Source organism: Carassius gibelio, chromosome B23, assembly GCF_023724105.1.
Source record: "Carassius gibelio isolate Cgi1373 ecotype wild population from Czech Republic chromosome B23, carGib1.2-hapl.c, whole genome shotgun sequence".
NCBI lineage: Eukaryota > Metazoa > Chordata > Actinopteri > Cypriniformes > Cyprinidae > Carassius > Carassius gibelio.
The window spans coordinates 19839977-19866319 of record NC_068418.1 but is presented as its reverse complement, the minus strand read 5'-3'; the positions used below and the strand labels follow the sequence as shown (position 1 = coordinate 19866319).

The 26343-nt window shown below is 36.1% G+C and overlaps 1 protein-coding gene across 1 annotated transcript; it reads right to left on the bottom strand.

Moving 5' to 3' along the window:
- Nucleotides 1–9396: 9396 nt before the first annotated feature.
- On the bottom strand, nt 9397–26032 carry LOC128011672 (L-rhamnose-binding lectin CSL2-like). The gene is made up of 12 exons (XM_052594347.1): nt 25981–26032; nt 25871–25894; nt 25666–25722; nt 25341–25476; nt 25038–25147; nt 24881–24939; nt 16160–16217; nt 16050–16073; nt 15845–15901; nt 15520–15655; nt 15158–15267; nt 9397–9479 (listed from the first exon to the last, which is right to left on the bottom strand). The coding sequence occupies exons 1-12, from the start codon at nt 26009–26011 to the stop codon at nt 9397–9399; spliced, it is 885 nt and encodes a 294-aa protein (XP_052450307.1). The 5' UTR covers nt 26012–26032.
- Nucleotides 26033–26343: the final 311 nt, after the last annotated feature.

Here is a 26343-nt window from a genome sequence, read left to right as displayed (position 1 = left end):
AGAGGCTTAAAGAGTGATCAAACAAATTTATTGACAAGGTATTTATTGACATAACAAATTGAAACTATAAAGTCTTTGGCAATTGGACCACATCAAGACATCATTCTTTTAAAATAAATGCATGATATGAAAAAGGGATATCCCCTACATGGAGCCGACACTGGTGGTGGTGAAGGGGTGGGTAGATGTTGAGATCTAGATGAATGTAGAGCTCTTCTCCTGATGACCACGGTGGAGGGACCTACTGTATGACACGATTGGCTCAAGAGGGTTGAGATGAAAATACATTTTGTTTAATACATAAAACACCCAGTCAGCTGATAAGTTTGAAGTAGAAGAGAGTGAGAGAGACAATGTAAAATATATGATATAATGTGTGAGTATAAAGAAGGTCAGTCTTATTTGTTGAAACTTCATATTTAAGCTTCATGTCAAACAAGCCATAAGGTTGTATTTCTTAACAGTGGACTGTGAGGTTAAGTGAACTTGAAAAGCACAGAAAACAGAACTGAATGAAATCAAATTACATGTCAACTGTAATAAAATAACAGTGCAATTTATAATCATGAAATATAAAAAGCATGATTTTGAATATCATCTGAAAAAGAAAATTGAGTTGGATTGAGTAAATTTCTAGTACATTCCCTTTTGAGATTAAACTCCAGGTCACAATCTTGGAGATGTTCCCCTTTTCACTACTACAGAAAGATGAGATATGACTTCAAATGCAGCATAGAAACAGTTTAATAAATAGGCTGAAACCAAAATGTTTAGAGTTCTAAACATACATTTTATTTATTTTCATTATTTTGGAGTGAATCCTTTGGCTGCCAGGAATGGGCCCACTGCTCACCACTAAAAACAGAAGGGATTTTTTTTCTGTTACTGGTTGGGGTTTCCAATAAACTTACAACATTACCGAACATGTCTTTTATAAGTATAAGTTTTATTTTCCATCTATGAAGGACCACCACCTTTATGCATGGAAAATAAAACTGTTATACTTATAAAAGACATGTTCGGTAATGATGTGTGCTTTTTTTTTCACTTGTTTAAAAGGCTTGTTTAATCTAAAACAGAACAGATTAAAGGTGCATTCAACGATCCCAGTTGGCCTAACCTCTTGTTGATGTTTGAAATTATTATCAAACAAAACGGAGGCTAGCTAGACCCTCCCCTCCTCCTCATCAGCGCAATAACCCCCCAAATCATTATTGTCGGTGATTAGGTGGAACAGTCTGTTATGTTTCGTGATATGGGTTGATCTGTTTGTTGCTCAGTTTGTTTGACCTGCGTTTGTGGAGACTAGGCTATCTACAGAGATCGCGTTTCTTTACAGTGTGTTCAGGGGACAGGCAGCTAGCGGATACTGACGAGATGTTTGCGGTAGGTGAAACAAAATGTTTTGGCCTAAAAAATAAGTGAGATCGCTGAATGCACCTTTAATAATAAATAATTGTAGCAAAAAAAAAAAAAAAGTTTAAGTAAATAAATAATGAATGCATTAATTCATAAAGCAGAAGAACAGAATAATACATACCATACTGGACAAGGCTCCCAGTCAACCAGCATTTCTGCTTTGCCCTAATGTAAGAAAATACAACAACAAAAAAATCCATTCTTAGCATAAGGCTATTATGTCTGGTTATAGGCATTGAGTTTCATTGATTTTCAGTAGACACTCCTTCATAAACTGTAATTCAAAAAGACTGAACACAAAAAGTATCTACCTAACAATTATGGTATGTATAATATGTATTTGACAACACACAAGGAAGTTTCTAAATCCTATATTACACTCTGCATACTGCCTAAACTCTGCAGTTCCTTTATGACTGTCTAACCTTTCTCACTCTTTCTCTTAATACACTCCTGATGGGGAAAACCTCTAGGCGAGTGTGGTAGGAGCAATCTGTGAACATCAAAAACACATTTCAAATATTTCTTAAATAGTTATGAACAAAATAAACACAACTATGAATACTTAAGTAGTGAACAGACAACAGGATGAACAGAACAGAACAGAACAGGATGGCAAGTGATGTTTATCACTAATCAAAACATGTATCATGGAATCAAATTACTCTCGGTTCCAATGTGGTATGCTTGCTTGAATAACCATACTACTGCTAAGCCACAGCTCACAACTAAGAATACTCCACTGCTGCTACTACTAATTGGCAATGCATTTTGGTCAATTTTGACTAATTAAGCCTGTTGGATTTTATAGGTTGTCAATTGCACTAATTTCAATAATAGTAATCATTCCTATTCTATATCTATTATTAATAATCATGGGTGTGTGTGCTACGCTAGACTAGCTGGACTGGTCACGACATTTTAATATTGTTGCCCTGTTGTTGATTTGACTGCTTGTATTGTAAATATTGTATTTATTTGTAAGTCGCTTTGGATAAAAACGTTTGCTAAATAATTAATTAAATAAATAAAATTGTGACTACCGGTAATTGTCTGTTGTAGTAGTTAAAAAAAAAATAAGCAATTGAAATAAATCAAATTAACAGGGGTTAAGTTGCAATGTTTAACAAAGTATTAATCATTGCATTTACATGCACTTACTCTTTTGTTGCCTTTTCCTTTCAGGCATATGCCTTGGTCCCCCTGTGGAATATAAGATTACAGTCCAGTCATATATCCACTCAGAAAAAAACAAAACACATTTACAATAATTAGACAAAATGAACTTTGTAATGTCTTTTCAATATAAATATGTGTCCCTGGTGTGTCTAGACACCCCTGAACTATGTGAAAAGACCATCCTCTTCAGTTAATGTGTGTGCAAACACGCTGTTTAATTTGGCTCCACATTTTACATAATGTGCAGGCTCATTAGAATAGTAATCATAGAAGGCTTTTAGAATACTTCATCTAAAATTACCTGTTTCAGACAGGGTCTGCATAAAGGACCAGTTTAAGATAAATAAGGAATTTTTTAAGGATCATGCAAAGCTACTCTAGTGGAGTATCAGAATAAAAATATAGAACTGGAAATTAGCATAATAGGTCCCCTTTAAATTCTATTTAAGTAATTAATTTACTTATAAGAGAATCTGCTTGACTAATGAGCTATGGTAACAGTTATCAGAACCACTAATAATTAGCATAATAATAATAATAATTCATTACATTTATATAGTGCTTTTCTGGGTACTCAAAGCGCTTCACATATGGAAGGGGGAATCTCCTCAACCACCTCCAATGTGCAGCATCCACTTGGATGATGCGACGACAGCCATATTGCGCCAGAAAGCCCACCACACACACACACCAGCTTACTGGTGGAGAGGAGACAGAGTGTTGAAGCCAATCAGTATATGGGGATGATTAGGAGGACATGACGGACAGAGGCCAAGGGGCAAATTTGGCCAGGATGCCGGGGTTACTCCCCTACTCTTTTTCGAAGGACATCCTGGGATTTTTAATGAACACAGAGAGTCAGGACCTCGGTTTAACGTCTCATCCAAAGGACGAACAAACATTATTTACATACCTGACTTTTTCTTTTTGCGACTTGCGACTGTGTCCCTGGCTGACCCTGTGAAGACAGCTGTGGGTTTGGAGAAAGAAAATTACTCATATACCAAATAAATCTTTAACTGATTATTTTTAAATACTTGAAGATCACAACATTGTACAAGTGTGGCAGTACATGTATTAATAGGTGTAAAGTGCATGCATTCTTATTGCGATTTAATTAAGGTTGCTCCATTAACTCCTCGTGTTTCAATTTCTTGCTTATGTCCATCCTGTTTGTGATAATCCTAATTTGTTTCAACAAGCGCTGATCCTGCACTAACTTGTTCAGATTGACTTTTCTAGCAAATTATCGATCAAAAATGAGAACCCTGTGAGTTTTACTTTATCAATCAGCAAAAAAGTTATAGTATGGTGTGTTTGAGTTCATTTCCCCTACTTGACATCATCAATCCTGCATTGTGACTATTTCACATGCGCACATTGCAATGTTGATGCTGAAAAGAGCCCTAACCTGCATAAAGCTCTATGGGGGAAAAAGACTGGAAGCCAAGTAAAGTTAAGGTAACCCATGGGTCAAACACTTTTGGCCTTTATAAATATAAACTGTAACTCTTTAAATTTGTTCTAATTACCTTGCCCCTCTGTGTGGCTCGCCTGCTCCACCTGCCCCCCCGTGGGTTCAGCCTGCTCCACCTGCCCCCCCCGTGGGTTCAGCCTGCTCCACCTGCCCCCCCGTGGGTTCAGCCTGCTCCACCTGCCCCTCCATGGGACTCGTCTCGCAGGGTGTGAGCTGCAGAGTAATCAGCTGATCCTCATTACCACTGGAATCCTGGGTCCATCCTGTGCAGGTTAAACAAGTGTTGTGTTTTGCTTATTTAAAACATAGAGGTTAACCATAAGCTTGATCTGTACCTGTTTTAACTGTTAGGTAAATGTGTTTGAATAATATACCAAATTTTCCAGGAGAACTATTGAGAGTCTACTGGATGTATTAGATATCTATAATATATTGTAATATACTGTAATAGATATATGTAATATATCTGTAATTAATTTTCTATGACGATAACCAATACAATTTATCTTTAAGTCAGGAAAATAAAACCTAGAGTGCTCATAATATCTACTCAAAAAATGACAAGTATAATGTTTGTTTACAGTCTGGGTCAAACTATTCAGTTAAGACTGTACTGTGTACGCTAAAAAACTTTGGGCTTTATTCCTCAAAGTTAGTAGCAGTGTAAGTTTGTGTTGTATCCAGCAAACATTTGATGGTTTTCTTTTTCATTGTGTTATTTCAGTTAATGACCTACATTTTAGCACTGTCCTTGATATTGTTTCATTAAGTATATATAGATTCATTATCATTTGATTCATTGAACCAGTGACCAAAACTGGTCTTTGCAAATGTAATGCGTTCAATTAGTATGTCCCTACAAAAATTGCTGTGGTCAGTGTGCCTAAACATTAAAAATATGGTTGTATATGGGCTGAAAACAGAAATGAAATATGGCTTATTGTAGCTCAAATCCCATTGTAGACCAGTGTGCTGCATGCTATTAATTCAAACAGGGCTCAATACACTTAGAATCTATATGTCAACAACTGCAGTTGCAGGAAACTACTGTTTTAAAACAGTTTACTTCAATTCCCATAATCAATTGCCAGGTGTGAATTTTTTATGTTTTTCGACCCATTTGCGTCTACATTAAATGTGTTGGTAGAGACTTCACATAGAGTAGACTATGATCATACAAGCATTCAGCAGCAGAAAAAAAAAAGAATGACTGAATTTAAGTTTGAAGGGGTGAGCCATTCCTTTAAGATTTAACACAAGTTATGAACTGTGACTTTAAGATACAGTGCATGCATCTCACCTTCACAAAGGTATTCATAAAATGAACCTATCTTCTGTAGGTAGTCCTGGGCAAAGGTGGAGAGTGTGCAGCGAGGCGTTAATATTTCACACTTAATTTCCTTTTTTCTGTTTGCCTTTCCTAGTAGCAGAACTGGCTTGTAGCCAATGGCATGGAGTTTCTCAAGCTGCAATGACAAAATTGTGTATTTGCTGTTTAAATAGAAAAACAACATAAAAAATAACTAAGAATATTAATTAAAAAAATATAACATTATTAAATGACAGCATCCAGGTTACTGCCATTCAGAATTTTTAACCTAATGTTGAGTTTAGCTTTATGTGCAAACAGGAAAGGCTCATACATTAGAAGGAAAAAACAACTCTACATAAACAACAGCAAAAAGATGAATCTGACACCTTTATATAACTTTATATAAATATTACTTTTTGTAACATCAGTAGCTCGGGTTTTGCACCTACATTGATAAGATTATGTAACCATTGTGCAACTGGACAATGACAATCTAAAGATTTATTAAAAATAAAGGCAGAACCTTATGACGGGTGAATGCTGCACATATTTATAGTTGACGCATTCACAATTTAAAGTGCTTTGAGTAGTACAGCATGAATGCAGTTCATGTGAAATTTCTCATCCACTTGATAAGAAAGTTTGATTATTAAATGGCCCCTGTAATTCTGTCATAATGCATGCCTGTATATGTTATGAACTCAATAATTCCTGAGTTTAAATTATATTTGCTGTGTATTCAAATTTTGCTCTGGTAGATCATTTAGGTATGTGATGTATTACGGTGAAGATGTGATAACTTTATGGTTGCATTACCACCACTAAAATAACAAATAGAAATCACAATTACGGTAAGTGTGCCTTCAAAGTTAATAGTTAAATTATACTTTTAAAGTGTTTCTGATGACGCAGGGAGGACATATAGGATCTATACTGGCAAAAAACAATACCTTTCTGACCCTGCGCTGGCATGCTCACTTAATAACAAATGGTACCACTGAATGTACCTAGAGGATCTGGTCAGTTTACTGTCATGTATGAAATTGTACGTACCATGACATTGGCTTCATCCTTGATGGATGCAGAGTTGTGGTTTTTCTTACGACCAACCACCCATTCCTCTCGCTTCTCATCAAACCTCTGAAGCTTCTTCTTGAGGCGCTGCTTCAGAGGCTGCTCCTTTTTGCAATGTGAGCAGACCTTTTGTGCACAATATAAAATCCCCTGACAAAAGGGGCAGATCTTTTTTATAGACCCCCCTGGCATTATAACAAACTGATACAGACAGACAGAAGACAGACAGACAGACAGACAGACAGACTGACAAAGATGGGTAAGACAGGTAGACAAAGACAGACCGGGAGAAAAGAAAGAGCAATAGATGTGAGACAGATAAAGTTTGAAGAGATGGACAGAAATATAGATATTAAGAACAGAGAGGATGTAAGATATAGAAAATAAAGAGATAGAGGTTGGCTCTTAAAAGTGCCGTTGGGTTTTAAAAATCAGGTGTAGCTATAGGACAGGTGATGAGTTTGACAGGATCTGCAGGGAGAACAACAGAAAATGTTAATTATGTAGTATTATGTTGATATAATCATTTAAAAAGTGTACCCTAATAGTGAGTGATTCTCATTTTATAATAAATACTTAAGATAAATGGATACATATTCACGTTGTTCCTATTTCCTTTGCGACGGTGAAAAGGCGCGTAATAAAAAAAAAGGCGCGTAATTTGTAAAGCCCCTAACATGTGTCTGGAGTTCGTCATCCAAGATTTAAAGGCAGCGTTATGTGCTGTATAACGTTAGATCAAGTTATAATATTTTTATTACTGACACATTACAGTGACGTTGTGTGTGAACCACGATGATCGAAATAAAATGACATCATCTAGATAACTGGAATTGTTATCTTATGTTAAAGTTGGCTAGCCATTTAGCAAGCCTAATTTCACAGGTTTCTTTTCTGATAATGAGGAAACCATGGACGGGCTTTAATTCGTTGCCCTAACGTGTAAACAATGTGAATCTATAATGGCAAAGAAAGACAACAATTTGTATAGCATTTAAGCAAAACTTAATCGTTACGTCATATGAATCTAGGAGCCTCATAACTTAACTTACCTGGAAAGTGGTTTGAGCGCAATGAGAAATCACCAAAGAAATCACCCAATTGCAAAGCGGGCTGGCTCCGTCTCCATAGCAACGGAAGCTGATGATCATGGGTAATGCTGGAAACAAATAAAACTGATGGCCATAACATAGTATTGTTGAATTATCAAGCACAATTTTGCGTTTGTGTTGAAAAAAGATGAGGATATCATTAAAAGAGGATCGGCGGCGCGTCCGCAGTTTCATCTGTCGTCTTCAGCATTGTAACGGTCGATAAGGCTCATGGGAAATGTAGTTAGGCTACTCTAAGATTTGACACATTAAACCGATGGAAACCCGGTATTTCTATAAAGAAACCAGCGATAGCCGTAACTCAAGCTCTGCAGTCGCATCCAGGAAAAATATATTTATTATATTTTGACTGTTAGGAGCACTGACGATGGTTTACAATGTTGAGTAACCTACAGATTATAAAGCAATAAAAGGATTAAAATCTCTTTAATAAATGTAGATTAATGTAGCCCTTAAAGTTTGCAAAATGAATATCAAATGAGAAAAAAAAACAACAATAATGTACGTTACTCTCAAAAGAAAAACGAGGTGCATCAAATAGATTAGATTGAAAGACGTCCCCATGGACACGAATAAATATATTCATTTTGAGTGGCCTATCGAATATAAAGCAATACAAAAAGGCTTAAAATCTCCTGATTAAATGTTGGGTAGTGTAGCCCTTAAAGTTTGCAAAATTAATAACAATTGAGAAAAAAACAATACTGTGCTCTCGAAAGAAAAACGAGGTGCAGCCGCGAAAAAAAAACGTCCCATTGAAATACATTAGATTGAAGGTCGTTCTGTATGACACGAAAAAAAAGGGAAATTCGTGTCCATAAAGACGATTCAATAGATTAAATTTCGTGTCCTCAATGACGAACTGCCGTGAGACTGGGTTGACAATCTAGTCAGCAGTTCAACTGAGGGGTGGGTGTGGCAACAGTAGCGTGCTGAACTCTCAAGTAATGTTTGTTTGGCTGCCTGGGGCTCGAGGATATAGAGCAGTGGTCACCAACCTTTTCGAGCCTAAGATCACATCCAAACTCCAAATGTAAACCAAGATCTACCACTTGCAAAGAATTATTTAAAAAGCCACAATGTAAGTTCTACTCTGACATTTTTGTTGCCTGTTAGTCACTAGCAAATTATTTAACTATACAAATAGTACATAACTATACAAACTATCAACTCTAATTCAACATTTTAAACAGTAATATAACATTAAGTATTTCACACAGGCTTATTACTCCTATATAAACACAATAATCAGTCAATTACAGGCCTAAGCCAATAATGTACTGTTTCACTTTCCCTTTTAAAACATATTTCAAACACATCAAAATGGAAATACTCAGGTTATTGCAACTAGCATAAAAAAGATTATACCAACAGTCTGCTGGTGTAGGCTTAAGTTATATCTTTATATCAGGAGAATGTCTTTAAACTCTAATCAATAAAAAGCCATACCTTATTATGCGGTCTTGTTTTTAAAGAATGTCAGAAATTGCGTTCGAAACATTGGCTAGAGAATTTGAGTTGTTCTTTCACCAGATCTCTTAATTGTTCTCAGATAATGAGGTTTGTTGATGCTGAGTTTCCTTTCAGATGTTGTTTTATTATTTTTTTTATACACTTTGATGTTCAACAACATTATAGTTATATACATTTATGCAGATAAAAGTGTGTCTTACATATATCTAACAGAGAATACCCCACACATTATCTTTAATTACATATATCTATCTATAGTATTATTATATAGTCAATTTTCTTTTCACAAAAAAAATAAAATAAAATAGCTACATGAGCATGACAGGGTCACTAAATTATACAGTTGTTCATCACTTCCAGGTACTTTTGGACACTGTGACAGGATCAGAGTGGACAGAATCTGATGCACCTATTTGGTTTCCTCGCAATGCATCTTAAACAAATAAAAAAAAAAAGATTATTATTTGTTGTCATCTACATAGCATGTTTGAAGCTAAATAATTTTATGATTATCAACTTCAAAATGTACCTTTTTTGACACAGACGTAATGCACATCCAGGTATTTATAGGTACCAACACAAGGATCAGAGAAAACGGAGTTCACTGCTGGAACAGAACAGCTCTTTCTTCCATCACACCTGGACAGACAATGACAAGTTAAGCAGAGTTTTAATATTCCATTGTCATAAGAATTCTATTTTTCTTGCTCTTGTAAAATTAGGCATAAATTTAAATTGCAAAAAATAAAAAAATAAATATATTGATCCTACCGAATGGACATCGTATGGAGGGATGTTCCTCGGAAGCAGCGCATATTTGAGGTTTGATGAGCTGGTTTGCCATAAGTGCATGTTGTGGGATCAGTCCTCCCATAGTTGGCTTTAATGACCTTTATTAATCCCCAAACTGACACAGGCAAAAAAAAATAATCATTAATCTATTTATTTATTTAAAAATATCATGTGAATTGTAGTACAATTAGGGGTTCAGGTCTCCTCCTGTTCTTCTCTTTTCTCTTAATTGCTTCCTGTCTCTCATTCGGTGCAATTTTGGCACGAAAAACCAAAAATATAACTTCGAAATGATTGGATTACTCACCACAGCTGAGGCGCAAAGATTTTCCCTCGCAGGCCACTGTTCTTTTGGCTTCTGCTCCTGCAGGGAGGAGACATGTAAGAAGATAAAATTCATAATAGACCCTAATAATACAATTAATGATAAAAGTACTTAAATAATTTTGTTCTGTACTGGAAAATCTTTTTTATTTAATGAGTTTGTACATTATATATTATGCAGTTCTTACCATGTTGACACAGGAAGAGCAGCACTGAAAGTCAAAATGAAAATAAATTAATTGAAACACCGATAAGAACATTTGAAATCATTGAAATTCAATTCTAAATGAAAACTTACAAATGATCCAGCTTAACTTTTGCACCAGCATGTTGAATGTGTGAACAGGAGAAAAACTCTAGAATTCTCTTAAGAAGACACATGTGCACATGGTATTTATAATAAAGACAGATCCGTTATCATCTGTAAATAACAGATAACAAATCTTTTGTTGATTGTTATCTTGTTTGATTGTACATAGCAAATGTTTTGTTATTCAATATTAACCCATTTTACTGCTTTATTGATCATATGTTCAATCACGTTTTAAGACCCAACTAAGACTCATAATAATATCCAGGAATGTTGTTTATGTTGTGGTATTGTATGATTTTTTTGCATTCACACTCCCAGAGCTTTTACAGACCATGTGTTGTGAGTGTTTCTCAGTCTGGTTTCTGGAGTTACACCAGTACCCGCTGCATATTATACCATAAATGAACTGTCCAATTACAACTGAAAAGAAAGTATACGTTTTTATCATTATATGATGGTGATTTCACAGAGTACAACAAGTTCCTGCATCAACATACTTGTTGATCCTGGAAAAACATTCCTAACAACCAATCAGAATTGAGATATAACTTTCTGTTTTACTCTTACAATCAGGGTTAGGCACTTCTACACTCTTGTTAATCAGCTATCATTTCACACTGATTCTAGGAATAAATTCTGGGTTAGTCTAGGGGTAGGGAATGGGTTAAGTCTATATTTTTGGACAATACAGGTGCTGGTCATATAATTAGAATATCATCAAAAGTTCCAAAATTTGACCATTGACACTTTGCACACGGAGGGCAAGACACAAATAACATTGCAAAAGAGGCTGGCTGTTCACAGAGCTCAGTGTCCAAGCACATTAACAGAGAGGCGAAGGGAAGGAAAAGTTATGGAAGAAAAAAAGTGTACAAGCAAAAGGGATAACCACACCCTGGAGAAGACTGCAGCTGGAGTCAGTGCTTCAAGAACCACTACGCACAGATGTATGCAAGACATGGGTTTCACCTCTCGCATTCCTTGTGTCAAGCCACTCTTGAACAACAGACCATGTCAGAAGTGTCTTAAGACAAAAAGGACTGGACTGCTGCTGAGTGGTCCAAAGTTATGTTCTCTAACGGAAGTAAATTTAGCATTTCCTTTGGAAATCAGGTTACCAGAGTCTGGAGGAAGAGAGGAGAGGCACACAATCCATGTTGCTTGAGGTCCAGTGTAAAGTTTCCACAGGCAGTGATGGTTTGGGGTGCCATATGATCTGCTGGTGTTGGTCCACTGTGTTCTCTGAGGTCCAAGGTCAACACAGCCATATACCAGGAAGTTTTAGAGCACTACATGCTTCCTGCTGCTGACCAACTTTATGGAGATGCAGATTTCCTTTTCCAACAGGACTTGGCACCTGCACACAGTGACAAAGCTACCAACAAACTCACCTGACCTTAACCCCATAGGAAATCTATGGGGTATTGTGAAGAGAAAGATGCAGTATGCCAGACCCAACAATGCAGAAGAGCTGAATGCCATCAGAGTAACCTGAGCTCTCATAACACCTGAGCAGTGCCACAGACTGATCGACTCCATGCCACGCCGCATTGCTGCAGTAATTTGGCACCAGAAAACACAGTGGACCAACACCAGCAGATGACATGGCACCCCAAACCATCACTGACTGTGGAAACTTTTCACTGGACCTCAAGCAACATGGATTGTGTGCCTCTCCTCTCTTCCTCAAGACTCTGGTATCCTGATTTCCAAAGGAAATGCAAAATTTACTTTTGACCATGTGCACATGGTATAATAAAGACAGATCCGCTATCTGTAAATAACAGATAAGAAATCTTTTGTTGATTGTTAACTTGTTTGATTGTACATAGCAAATGTTTTGTGATTCAGTATTAACCAATTTTACTGCTTTATTGATCATATGTTCAATCACCTTTAAGACCCAACTAAGACTCACAATTATATCCAGAAATGTTGTTTATGTTGTGGTATTGTATGTGTAACGATATTTAAACTTCCTATTCATTGGGAAGAAGGAGGCGGGAACCGGCGCACAATCAAAATCATTTTAATATCCAAAATAAATACAAAACGGCACACCAGCCCCTCACGGCCGACTGGTGCGCATAAATAAAAAGCACACACATTAAAATAACGTCCCAGGCCTGGTCCTCTCTCGTCCTCCACGGTCGTCACTCCAGTTTTATATCCTTCCATCTCCTACGTGGGACTCGATACTAGCGGTGGGGCTCAGGTGTAGCTCATCTCCAATCACTACACCTGGCCTCACTCCTCGTTCCCACGCCTCTCTGGATATGGCTGCCCACTGCTCCTGGTGTGTGTTCACTGTGTGTTCACTTCTCACTGCTGTGTGTGTGTGTGTGTGTGTGCGAGCGCAGTTGGATGGGTTAAATGCAGAGCACCAATTCCGAATATGGGTTACCGCACTTGGCAAATGTTACGACTTCCAAATAAAATGAACATAACATCAATAAAATAAAAAAGGTAGAAACTATTAAAGACTGTGTGTTCCAAAAACTCTCAAATGGGAGCAGAGGGCTTTAGGTAGTAGATGTCACATACAAAGAAAAGTTTGAAACACAGATCAACTGCTTGTAGTATCATCTCCTGTTCAATCGCCTCCCTGTTTAAAATAATAAAAACTTGGGAAGAGTTTTCCTTGTCACCAAGCACCAGGACATGTGGATTCTGGCTTGTCTCGTGATTCATGTACAGCACTAATTAGTGCCAACTTTAAAAGAATATAAAAAAAAAAAGGTTCAGTTAACATGCACTGTAATGATATTTCATTGATTCACTCACTTTACAAATGAGTGAATTTAAATGAGTTAAAAGCTATAGCGAATTTAAATTGGTTAAAGTGATAATCCACCCAAAAATGAAATTTCTGTCATCATTCCCCCCCCCCCAAATATCTTCTTGGAACGATTTGTCTATATATGTTCAACGTGTGTCTTATTCAAAATAAATAAAGGTGACTTGACTACACATGGCACTGTAATTTTAACCTGTTAGACAGCACCCCCCATTATGGGACTCACAGCTGAAAGTGCTCTACCTAACTTATAATTGTAACAGTTTCCTACTTCAGTGTGTTACAAACATAATTTTGGTGTCTTTGGAAAGAAGACCCTTTGGGCTTTACTTTTTATTAACCAGATTTGATAATGCTCAAATATATTAAAAGTTATAGACACTGAAGCGCCTTGAATTTTTTTTACCACACTTAAATATTTTTTATTTGACATAAAAATACATTAATGAGTCCAGGAGCAATAGAAAAGTAATGTGTTGAAAGTCATGTCTCATGAGTACAGTAATAGGGAGCTGATTAGGGCTGATTTGCACTCAAACAGATGGCTATCATGCAGATACATTCACATTCAACATAAAACACACTCTCACGTATATAAAAACTTGAAAAATAAAACAAACAAAGAAAAAGACGATTGCTATAAGTTCCGCCTCCATCAGCTGACTGGTGCGTCAGAGCGCGTCACGAGGGGGCGCCAAAACTCAAATATACTACTATCTTTCGCCTATCTTTCATTCATTCTTTTTTTTCCAGTGGATCGTCTCATTCTGTTTGTGACACTGTACGCTGCAAAACCATGCTGTGTTTTTACTAACAAGACGCAGTTTCCGACCGTGAGTTATTCCATAACGGAAGCAAACAGTTCTGTCGCTGAAGAACTTAAAAGTAAACAAGGAATTATGACCCATATTACAACATTATTGCTTCATTGGACTAAACGTGCTTCATGAGATGTCGTTCAGAGGACCCTTACCTTTCTAACTAAACCGGGATTTACAGCTGTGGATGTTTATGACTCGTTATTACGACGCATCTGGTATGTACAGCGTTTCTAATGTTAATGTTTTTCATGTGTACTGCTTACACAAATGTAGCAAATACAGTCTTTATAAGCTTTCCATTGCAAAACAGCGATCTGTCGTCGATGCTTGAGGCTTAGATCTTTATAATGACACATAGTTTGTCAAGATTAAATGTGTCCCGTTTCATTTAATCTATTCATACACACTGACACGTGCAAGTTGAGGGGCTTTCAGGACGAGGGCGTGTGGGCTTAAGTTATATCTTTATATCAGGAGAATGTCTTTTAAACTCTAATCAATAAAACACCATACCTTATTATGTTGTCTTCTTTTTAAAGAATGTCAGAAATTGCGTTTGAAACATTGGTTAGAGAATTTGAGTTGTTCTTTCACCAGATCTCTTAATTGTTCTCAAATAATGAGGTTTGTTGATGCTGAGTTTCCTTTCAGATGTTGTTTTATTTATTTATTTATACACTTTGATGTTCAACAACATTATAGTTATATACATTTATGCAGATAAAAGTGTGTCTTACATATATCTAACAGAGAACACTCCACAAATTATCTTTAATTACATATATCTATCTATAGTATTATTATATAGTCAATTTTCTTTTCACAAAAAAAAAAACATAAAATACATTAGCATGACAGGGTCACTAAATTATACAGCTGTGCATCACTTCCAGGTACTTTTGGACACTGTGACAGGATCAGAGTGGACAGAATCTGATGCACCTATTTGGTTTCCTCGCAATGCATCTTAAACGAATAAATAAAAAAAAAGATTATTATTTGTTGTCATCTACATAGCATGTTTGAAGCTAAATAATTTTATGATTATCAACTTCAAAACGTACCTTTTTTGACACAGACGTAATGCACATCCAGGTATTTATAGGTGCCAACACAAGGATCAGAGAAAACGGAGTTCACTGCTGGAACAGAACAGCTCTTTCTTCCATCACACCTGGACAGACAATGACAAGTACTTAAGCAGAGTTTTAATATTCCATTGTCATAAGCATTATATTTTTCTTGCTCTTGTAAAATTAAGCATAAATTTAAATTGCAAAAAAAATAAATAATATATATATATATATATATATATATATATATATATATATATATATATATATATATATATATTTATTTATTTATTTATTTATTTATTTATTTATTTATTTATTCATTCTTTCTCTGCTTTATGTGTTGATCCTACCGAATGGACATCGTATGGAGGGATGTTCCTCGGAAGCAGCGCATATTTGAGGTTTGATGAGCTGGTTTGCCATAAGTGCATGTTGTGCGATCAGTCCTCCCATAGTTGGCTTTAATGACCTTTATTAATCCCCAAACTGACACAGGCAAAAAATAATCATTAATCTATTTATTTATTTAAAAATATCATGTGAATTGTAGTACAATTAGGGGTTCAGGTCTCCTCCTGTTCTTCTGTTTTCTCTTAATTGCTTCCTGTCTCTCATTCGGTGCAATTTTGGCACGAAAGACCAAAAATATAACTTCGAAATGATTGGATTACTCACCACAGCTGAGGCGCAAAGATTGTCCCTCGCAGGCCACTGTTCTTTTGGCTTCTGCTCCTGCAGGGAGGAAACATGTACGAAGATAAAATTCATTATAGACCCTAATAATACAATTAATGATAAAAGTACTTAAATAATTTTGTTCTGTACTTGAAAATCTTTTTTATTTAATGAGTTTGTACATTATATATTATGCAATTCTTACCATGTTGACACAGGAAGAGCAGCACTGAAAGTCAAAATGAAAATAAATTAATTGAAACACCGATAAGAACATTTGAAATCCTTGAAATTCAATTCTAAATGAAAACTTACAAATGATCCAGCTTAACTTTTGCACCAGCATGTTGAATGTGTGAACAGGAGAAAAACTCTAGAATTCTCTTAAGAAGACACATGTGCACATGGTATTTATAATAAAGACAGATCTGTTATCATCTGTAACTAACAGATAACAAATCTTTTGTTGATTGTTAACTTGTTTGATTGTACATAGCAAATGTTTTGTGATTCAGTATTAACCCATTTTACTGCTTTATTGATCATATGTTCAATCACCTTTAAGACCCAACTAAGACTCATAATAATATCCAGAAATGTTGTTTATATTATGGTATTGTATGATTTTTTTGCATTCACACTCCCTGAGCTTTTACAGACCATGTGTTGTGAGTGTTTCTCAGTCTGGTTTCTGGAGTTACACCAGTACCCGCTGCATATTATACGATAAATGAACTGTCCAATTACAACTAAAAAAAAAATGTATATGTTTTTATCATTATATGATGGTGATTCCACAAAGTACAACATGTTCCTGGATCAAGATAATTGTTGATTCTGGAAAAAACATTCCTAACAACAACCAATCAGAATTGAGATATAACTTTTCAGGAAATATCTGTTTTACTCTTACAATCAGGGTTAGGCACTTCTACACTCTTGTTAATCAGCTATCATTTCACACTGATTCTAGGAATAAATTCTGGGTTAGTCTAGGGGTAGGGAATGGGTTAAGTCTATATTTTTGGACAATACAGGTGCTGGTCATATAATTAGAATATCATCAAAAAGTTCCAAAATTTGACCATTGACACCTCGCACAAAGAGGGCAAGACACAAATGACATTGCAAAAGAGGCTGGATGTTCACAGAGCTCAGTGTCCAAGCACATTAACAGAGAGGCGAAGGGAAGGAAAAGTTGTGGAAGAAAAAAAGTGTACAAGCAAGAGGGATAACCGCACCCTGGAGAAGATTGTCAATCAAAACTGCAGCTGGAGTCAGTGCTTCAAGAACCACTACGCACAGATGTATGCAAGACATGGGTTTCAGCTGTCGCATTCCTTGTGTCAAGCCACTCTTGAACAACAGACCGTGTCAGAAGTGTCTTAAGAAAAAAAGGACTGGACTGCTGTTGAGTGGTCCAAAGTTATGTTCTCTGACGAAAGTAAATCTTGCATTTCGTTTGGAAATCAGGTTACCAGAGTCTGGAGGAAGAGAGGAGAGGCACACAATCCATGTTACTTGAGGTCCAGTGTAAAGTTTCCACAGTCAGTGATGGTTTGGGGGGCCATGTCATCTGCTGGTGTTGGTCCACTGTGTTTTCTGAGGTCCAAGGTCAATGCAGCCATATACCAGGAAGTTTTAGAGCACTTAATGCTTCCTGCTGCTGACCAACTTTATGGAGATGCAGATTTCCTTTTCCAACAGGACTTGGCACCTGCACACAGTGCCAATACCAACAAACTCACCTGACCTTAACCCCATAGGAAATCTATGGGGTATTGTGAAGAGGAAGATGCAGTATGCCAGACCCAACAATGCAGAAGAGCTGAAGGCCACTATCAGAGCAACCTGAGCTCTCATAACACATGAGCAGTGCCACAGACTGATCGACTCCATGCCACGCCGCATTGCTGCAGTAATTTGGCACCAGAAAACACAGTGGACCAACACCAGCAGATGACATGGCACCCCAAACCATCACTGACTGTGGAAACTTTTCACTGGACCTCAAGCAACATGGATTGTGTGCCTCTCCTCTCTTCCTCAAGACTCTGGTATCCAGATTTCCAAAGGAAATGCTAAATTTACTTTTGACCATGTGCACATGGTATAATAAAGACAGATCCGCTATCATCTGTAAATAACAGATAAGAAATCTTTTGTTGATTGTTAACTTGTTTGATTGTACATAGCAAATGTTTTGTGATTCAGTATTAACCAATTTTACTGCTTTATTGATCATATGTTCAATCACCTTTAAGACCCAACTAAGACTCACAATTATATCCAGAAATGTTGTTTATGTTGTGGTATTCACTCTAAAAACGGCTGGGTTATTTTTTAACCCAAAATGCTGGGTTGAGTCTGTTGGGTCATTTTGTTGGGTTATTTTATTTATTTTTAAACACTTTTGGGTAGTTTCAGTTTACCAGGTGTTGGGTTAAACCTGCTGGGTTGCATCACTGGGTTGTTTCAGGCCAGCGCTGGGTTATTTAACGCGCCTTGAAGACGTTTAAATCGCTCCCCAACTGTCATTTTGGAAGAACAACGGGGCAAAGCCACGGCTTTCAACTGTTTTAAGGTAAGTTTATTAAATTTTTTCTTTAATAATTATTTTAATATTGTTAAACTTCTACAGGCCAACATTATTTACGTTAAATGATGAACAGTTTACCTCAAACGGGCAACCTATGTTACGTGACTCGCATAATCGTGTTAAGGTATCTGAGACGACAGATTAATACAGTTTTATTAAGTTTCAGACAGATGGCTGAAATATGCGAATATCTGTGAAAATATAGGAAAAGGTAGTTTCTGACACTGAAAAGCGAATTTAACCTTTAAGTGAGTCAAATGAGTTAAAATAAATGAATACGACTTTCTGCTCTAATGTACGTTAAACGCCTGCGTTTGTCCATATCGACATGTAAATCATACAAATTACGTACAATATAACGTTAGTCGGACCGTAGCTCTGAAAGAACCGACGATCCGGTTCAGTTATTCTCGAACAAAGTGATTCCCGGTAAAGAATCGACGTCTCAGGGCATTTCAAAGTGCGCGCACGCACAGCGAGGGCCGCGTTAGTGAGGTGATTTGATGCTTGTGTGGTTTATAAAGTCTTTTTACATACAATTTATAATTCAAAATGTTGTTTTTTTCCTGTCAGAAAAGCACATGGATACATTTGTGAGAGACAAACTCGTCGAGTGCAGTCTAACGGTAAGTTCATGTTTATTAATAATTTTACATAATTGTTTGTCTGTGATAATCAACTAACGTTAACGTTAACCCTCACGTAACTTAAACGCACATTTATTTTTATTTCGTGCTATTAGTTAAAGCTGCACTATGTAACTTTGTGTTCAGAATGTAAATAATTTATGAGCGTAAACATCATATAACGTTTTCCAGATCGTGTTTTTGACTTGTCCTTATCACTTTGGTACACCTATAAGTGTATATGGACTGTTTTAAAGCTGCGGAGTAACCCAGTAACTTACCTACGTGACTTGTCATAGAAATGTCTGCGTGCGCGCATTCAGTGTGATCTCCCTTATCTGTGTCAGTGACTGTGTGTTTGATAAAGCCAGCATATTAACATAAAACTGTGATTTATAATGACTGGAACATCCCATTGATTAGACAGTTTGAAAGCACACCTTTCAGCCAATCACTGGAGCATATTCTGCTTCTGTAGACCAACTCATAGGTGAATTTAACTCATAAACATGATGGACTCAATTTCATGATGAACTTCACACAGTTAATTGAACTGAATCACTGTTAGTAACAGTTAACAAATTAAAACAATTTGTATTTTTTTTTTACTTTATTTTAAAGGTTGGAACAAACATGGAATTCCTTAACTGAGCAGAGTCCACAAAACCCCATCCAATTGTCGTGGCGATTTAAAAATGCCAGCAGATCTCTCAGGCATTGATCATAATTAAAGGACAGGTAAGGATATTCTAGACCATTTTCAAAAGGAAATGCAAATTGTATATTTAATTGCATTTTTCCACATGTGGACGCATATATTGTGACATAGTCCAAACACAATTGAAACGCATTTGAATTTCAAATGCCTTACACAGAAAGCTGTCAATTTGTGTCAAGGGTGGGACTATACTATGGGGCATGTTTCTATTGGGAGATATTTTTTTTTTTTTTTACCCCAAATCTCTCACTGTTTGCACTCTGATGCACGTCAACAAAACAACATTGCAGTTCTACTCTTATTTACCTATTTGCATCTTACCCTATATTTTATTCCTCAGGTGAAAAGCATTTGGTTAATGGTGAATATTGACCAATAGTACCATGTGGCTCTAACTGTTAGCAGGGGATAGTAGCTGCATTTGGGGTAAAAATGACAGAATTATTTATTGTGTGAGGTGCCAAGAATATAGGGAGATACGGGTTGCCTGTTTGTTCTTTAACACGCATCTCTGGAGCGGCAGCAGCTTTTAGTAGTGCCTTAACCTCCATTGTTCAAAGCATTTGGCACAATTGTCTTTGAGTGACATCACCTCCCAATACAAACACTCTCCATAGTGTGGTCCCACCTCTGACAAAAATTTGACAACTTTCAATGTGAGGCATTGGAAATTCAGATGCTAAAGTAATTCCAATTCCATTTGAGTTTTGGCAGGTAACGTGCGACACAGTGAAAAAACAGACATGGTAATTAATAACACCTCATGTACTTGTTCTTATGATGCTCTATGCTAACATTAGTCTGTTTTTCTCTTATTCCGAGGTCACCGTAGCCACCCATATCCAGTACGTATCCAGACCAGATGGTGGATCAACACCTAGAAAGGACCTCTACATCCCTGAAAGACAGCGGAGACCAGGACAACTAGAGCCCCAGATACAGATCCCCTGTAAAGACCTTGTCTCAGAGGAGCACCAGGACAAGACCACAGGACACAGATGATTCTTCTGCACAATCTGACTTTGCTGCAGCCTGGAATTGAACTACTGGTTTCGTCTGGTCAGAGGAGAACTGGCCCCCCAACTGAGCCTGGTTTCTCCCAAGGTTTTTTTCTACATTCTGTCACCGATGGAGTTTCGGTTCCTTGGTTTTCCTTAGTTGGGGACAATTAATATCAAGAGATATCATCGACTTGATTGCACAGAGGGACGATACATCACTGAATCAATGATGAACTGACTTTGACTGAAAACTGAGTGTTTACTTTTGTCCCTTTGCATTATTACACACTATTTTCCTATTTAATACTGTAAAAGCTGCTATGATGCAGTATTTGTTCAATATGACAGGCTTATTACTCAAAATACATGGAAAATACAGCTGCAAATGGACTTTGCTTTTCCATTTGAAATTTGGCAGTCACTGCATTCATGAAAACTGAAACAGTCATTTTTGTTCAGTGCTTTTGAACAAGATTTGCAATTGTGTTTGGATTATGTCACAATTTGTCACATGTGGACAACGCTTTTGAAAATATAATTTGCAATTCCTGAAAATTGTCCTTCCATAGACGGGCTTTATAGCAGAGTACACTGCTCTCAGCTGTAGATCTTTGCTTCAGAGCTTAAGTGTTTGACAATAGTTCACCTAAAAATGAAAATTGTCATTAATTATTCACCCTGGTCTGAAAGCTCTCGAATTTCATTGAAAATATCTTAACTTGTGTTCTGAAGATGAATGAAGGTCTTACGGGTTTGTAACATAAGGTTAGCAAATGACAGAATTTTTATTTTTGGGTGAACTATATGTTGAACTACCCTAAGCAGTGCACATCTACCTACATAGGAGTCTTTATATACTTGATATAAATTTTAGGACATCTTTAAATGATTTTACATTTAAATGAAAAAAAAATGTTAATTGTCAATGTCATTTCACTGTGTATTTAAATAGCTAAACATGTCAAAATGTAATAGTTAAACAGCTAGACACAGGTCATTCAGAAATAATGTCCTTATTCATTGCAACTGTATTTCTGTGATTTTATTTTTTTTTATTTTATTATTATTATTATTATCATTTGCATTTGCTGGAAACAAAAAAAGGGAAAATTGCATGTTGTTTGTCATTGGTACAATTTGTGAATGTGAGATGGCATTAAAATTATTTTTTAACAGTCTAAATAAGCTGTATTCTTCATTATTTATTAATCCATGATTGCTTTGTTAAGCAAAAGTTAAATTATGAGAATAACCCAGCAAGAATAACTCAGAACTATAAAAATGCAAACACACATATGGTAAAAATGACTCTATCTTGGGTTTTCTCAATAACCCAGCATGCTGGGTTAAAATGTGTAAACCAGCATGCTGGGTTACTTTAACCCAGCACGTGTTCTGTCCAATATTTACCCAGTGCTGGGTTGCCAATTGGGTTATTTTTAACCCAGCCATTTTTAGAGTGTTGTATGATTTTGTGCATTCACACTCCCAGAGCAAACCATGTGCTGTGAATGTTTCTCAGTCTGGTTTCTACACACCAAAAAATGTTGGGTTAAAAATAACCCAACCTGTAACCCAACTATGTGTTGGTATAGCACCTTTCCATCTGTGGGTTATTTCAACCCAACCCATTGGGTTAAAATCCTGTTGGGTTAAAAGTTACCCAACAGTTGAGTTAATTATTTATATTAATTAACATCAGTATTTTTATAAAAAAAATTACTTAATACAACCATATTTTGAAACTACTTTGGTGGAGGGAGTGAATGAACAGCGCTTTCTTCCACCCTCAATACCCATGGCTGAAGTGCCCTTGAGCAAGGCACTGAGCCCACAGTTGCTCCCCGGGAGCTGGATATGGCTGCCCACTGCTCCTGGTGTGTGTTCACTGTGTGTTCACTTTTCACTGCTGTGTGTGTGTGTGCGCGCACTTGGATGGGTTAAATGCAGAGCACCAATTCCGAATATGGGTTACCACACTTGGCAAATGTTACGACTTCCAAATAAAATGAACATAACATCAATAAAATAAAAAAGGTAGAAACTATTAAAGACTGTGTGTTCCAAAAACTCTCAAATGGGAGCAGAGGGCTTTAGGTAGTAGATGTCATATACAAAGAAATGTTTGAAACACAGATCAACTGCTTGTAGTATCATCTCTTGTTCCATCGCCTCCCTGTTTAAAATAATAAAAACTTGGGAAGAGTTTTCCTTGTCACCAAGCACCTGGACATGTGGATTCTGGCTTGTCTCGTGATTCATGTACATCACTAATTAGTGCCAACCTTAAAAGACTAAAAAAAAAAAAAAGGTTCAGTTAACATGCACTGTAATGATATTTCATTGATTCACTCACTTTACAAATGAGTGAATTTAAATGAGTTAAAAGCTATAGCAAATTTAAATTGGTTAAAGTGATAATCCACCCAGAAATGAAATTTCTGTCATCATTTTTCCCCCCAAATATCTTCTTGGAACGATTTGTATTGTACAACGTGTGTCTTATACAAAATAAATAAAGGTGACTTGACTACACATGGCACTGTAATTTTAACATGTTAGCCAGCACCCCCCATTATGGGACTCACAGCTGAAAGTGCTCTACCTAACTTATAATTGTAACAGTTTCCTACTTCAGTGTGTTACAAACATAATTTTGGTGTCTTTGGAAAGAAGACCCTTTGTGCTTTACTTTTTATTAACCAGATTTGATAATGCTCAAACATATTAAAAGTTATAGACACTGAAGCGCCTTGATTTTTTTTACCACAATTAAATATTTTTTATTTGACATAAAAATACATGAAATGAGTCCTGGAGCAATAGAAAAGTAATGTGTTGAAAGTCATGTCTCATGAGTACAGTAATAGCGAGCTGATTAGGGCTGATTTGCACTCAAACAGATGGTTATCATGCAGATACATTCACATTCAACATAAAACACACTCTCACATATATAAAAACTGTTGAAAAATAAAACAAACAAAGAAAAAGACGATTGCTATAAGTTCCGCCTCCATCAGCTGACTGGTGACTGGTGACAAAATTCAAATATACTACTATCTTTCGCCTATCTTTCATTCATTCTTTTTTCCAGTGGATCGTCTCATTCTGTTTGTGACACTGTACGATGCAAAACCATGCCGTGTTTTTTACTAACAAGACGCAGTTTTACTAACAAGACGCAGTTTCCGACCATGAGTTATTCTATAACGGAAGCAAACAGTTCTGTCGTTGAAGAACTTAAACGTAAACAAAGGAATTATGACCCATATTACAACGTTATTGCTTCGTTGGACTAAACGTGCTTCATGAGATGTCGTTCAGTGGACCCTTAACTTTCTAACTAAACCGGGATTTACAGCTGTGGATGTTTATGACTCGTTATTACGACGGATCTGGTATGTACAGCATTTCTAATGTTCATGTTTTACATGTGTACTGCTTACACAAATGTAGCAAATACAGTCTTTATAAGCTTTCCATTGCAAAACAGCGATCTGTCGTCGATGCTTGAGGCTTAGATCTTTATAATGACACATAGTTTGTCAAGATTAAATGTGTCCCGTTTCATTTAATCTATTCATACACACTGACACGTGCAAGTTGAGGGGCTTTCAGGACGAGGGCGTGTGGGCTTAAGTTATATCTTTATGTCAGGAGAATGTCTTTTAAACTCTAATCAATAAAACACCATACCTTATTATGTTGTCTTCTTTTTAAAGAATGTCAGAAATTGCGTTTGAAACATTGGCTAGAGAATTTGAGTTGTTCTTTCACCAGATCTCTTAATTGTTCTCAAATAATGAGGTTTGTTGATGCTGAGTTTCCTTTCAGATGTTGTTTTATTTATTTATTTATACACTTTGATGTTCAACAACATTATCGTTATATACATTTATGCAGATAAAAGTGTGTCTTACATATATCTAACAGAGAACACTCCACAAATTATCTTTAATTACATATATCTAACTATAGTATTATTATATAGTCAATTTTCTTTTCACAAAAAAAAAACATAAAATACATTAGCATGACAGGGTCACTAAATTATACAGCTGTACATCACTTCCAGGTACTTTTGGACACTGTGACAGGATCAGAGTGGACAGAATCTGATGCACCTATTTGGTTTCCTCGCAATGCATCTTAAACGAATAAATAAAAAAAATGATTATTATTTGTTGTCATCTACATAGCATGTTTGAAGCTAAATAATTTTATGATTATCAACTTCAAAACGTACCTTTTTTGACACAGACGTAATGCACATCCAGGTATTTATAGGTGCCAACACAAGGATCAGAGAAAACGGAGTTCACTGCTGGAACAGAACAGCTCTTTCTTCCATCACACCTGGACAGACAATGACAAGTTAAGCAGAGTTTTAATATTCCATTGTCATAAGCATTATATTTTTCTTGCTCTTGTAAAATTAAGCATAAATTTAAATTGCAAAAAAATAAATAATAATAAATAAATATATATATATATATTTATTTATTTATTTATTCATTCATTCTTTCTCTGCTTTATGTGTTGATCCTACCGAATGGACATCGTATGGAGGGATGTTCCTCGGAAGCAGCGCATATTTGAGGTTTGATGAGCTGGTTTGCCATAAGTGCATGTTGTGCGATCAGTCCTCCCATAGTTGGCTTTAATGACCTTTATTAATCCCCAAACTGACACAGGCAAAAAATAATCATTAATCTATTTATTTATTTAAAAATATAATGTGAATTGTAGTACAATTACGGGTTCAGGTCTCCTCCTGTTCTTCTCTTTTCTCTTAATTGCTTCCTGTCTCTCATTCGGTGCAATTTTGGCACGAAAGACCAAAAATATAACTTCGAAATGATTGGATTACTCACCACAGCTGAGGCGCAAAGATTGTCCCTCGCAGGCCACTGTTCTTTTGGCTTCTGCTCCTGCAGGGAGGAAACATGTACGAAGATAAAATTCATAATAGACCCTAATAATACAATTAATGATAAAAGTACTTAAATAATTTTGTTCTGTACTTGAAAATCTTTTTTATTTAATGAGTTTGTACATTATATATTATGCAATTCTTACCATGTTGACACAGGAAGAGCAGCACTGAAAGTCAAAATGAAAATAAATTAATTGAAACACCGATAAGAACATTTGAAATCCTTGAAATTCAATTCTAAATGAAAACTTACAAATGATCCAGCTTAACTTTTGCACCAGCATGTTGAATGTGTGAACAGGAGAAAAACTCTAGAATTCTCTTAAGAAGACACATGTGCACATGGTATTTATAATAAAGACAGATCTGTTATCATCTGTAACTAACAGATAACAAATCTTTTGTTGATTGTTAACTTGTTTGATTGTACATAGCAAATGTTTTTTGATTCAATATTAACCCATTTTACTGCTTTATTGATCATATGTTCAATCACCTTTAAGACCCAACTAAGACTCATAATAATATCCAGAAATGTTGTTTATATTATGGTATTGTATGATTTTTTTGCATTCACACTCCCTGAGCTTTTACAGACCATGTGTTGTGAGTGTTT

Excerpts from the sequence above, each read along its gene's own strand:
- LOC128011672 (XM_052594347.1), bottom strand. The coding sequence starts at position 26,011 with ATGCTGGTGCAAAAGTTAAGCTGGATCATTT. Across the intron at positions 25,477-25,665 it reads ATCTTTGCGCCTCAGCTGTG|TTTGGGGATTAATAAAGGTC; the intron begins GTGAGTAATCCA and ends TGCCTGTGTCAG. Across the intron at positions 16,218-24,880 it reads TCCACTCTGATCCTGTCACA|AGTTTTTCTCCTGTTCACAC; the intron begins GTGTCCAAAAGT and ends AGAGAATTCTAG.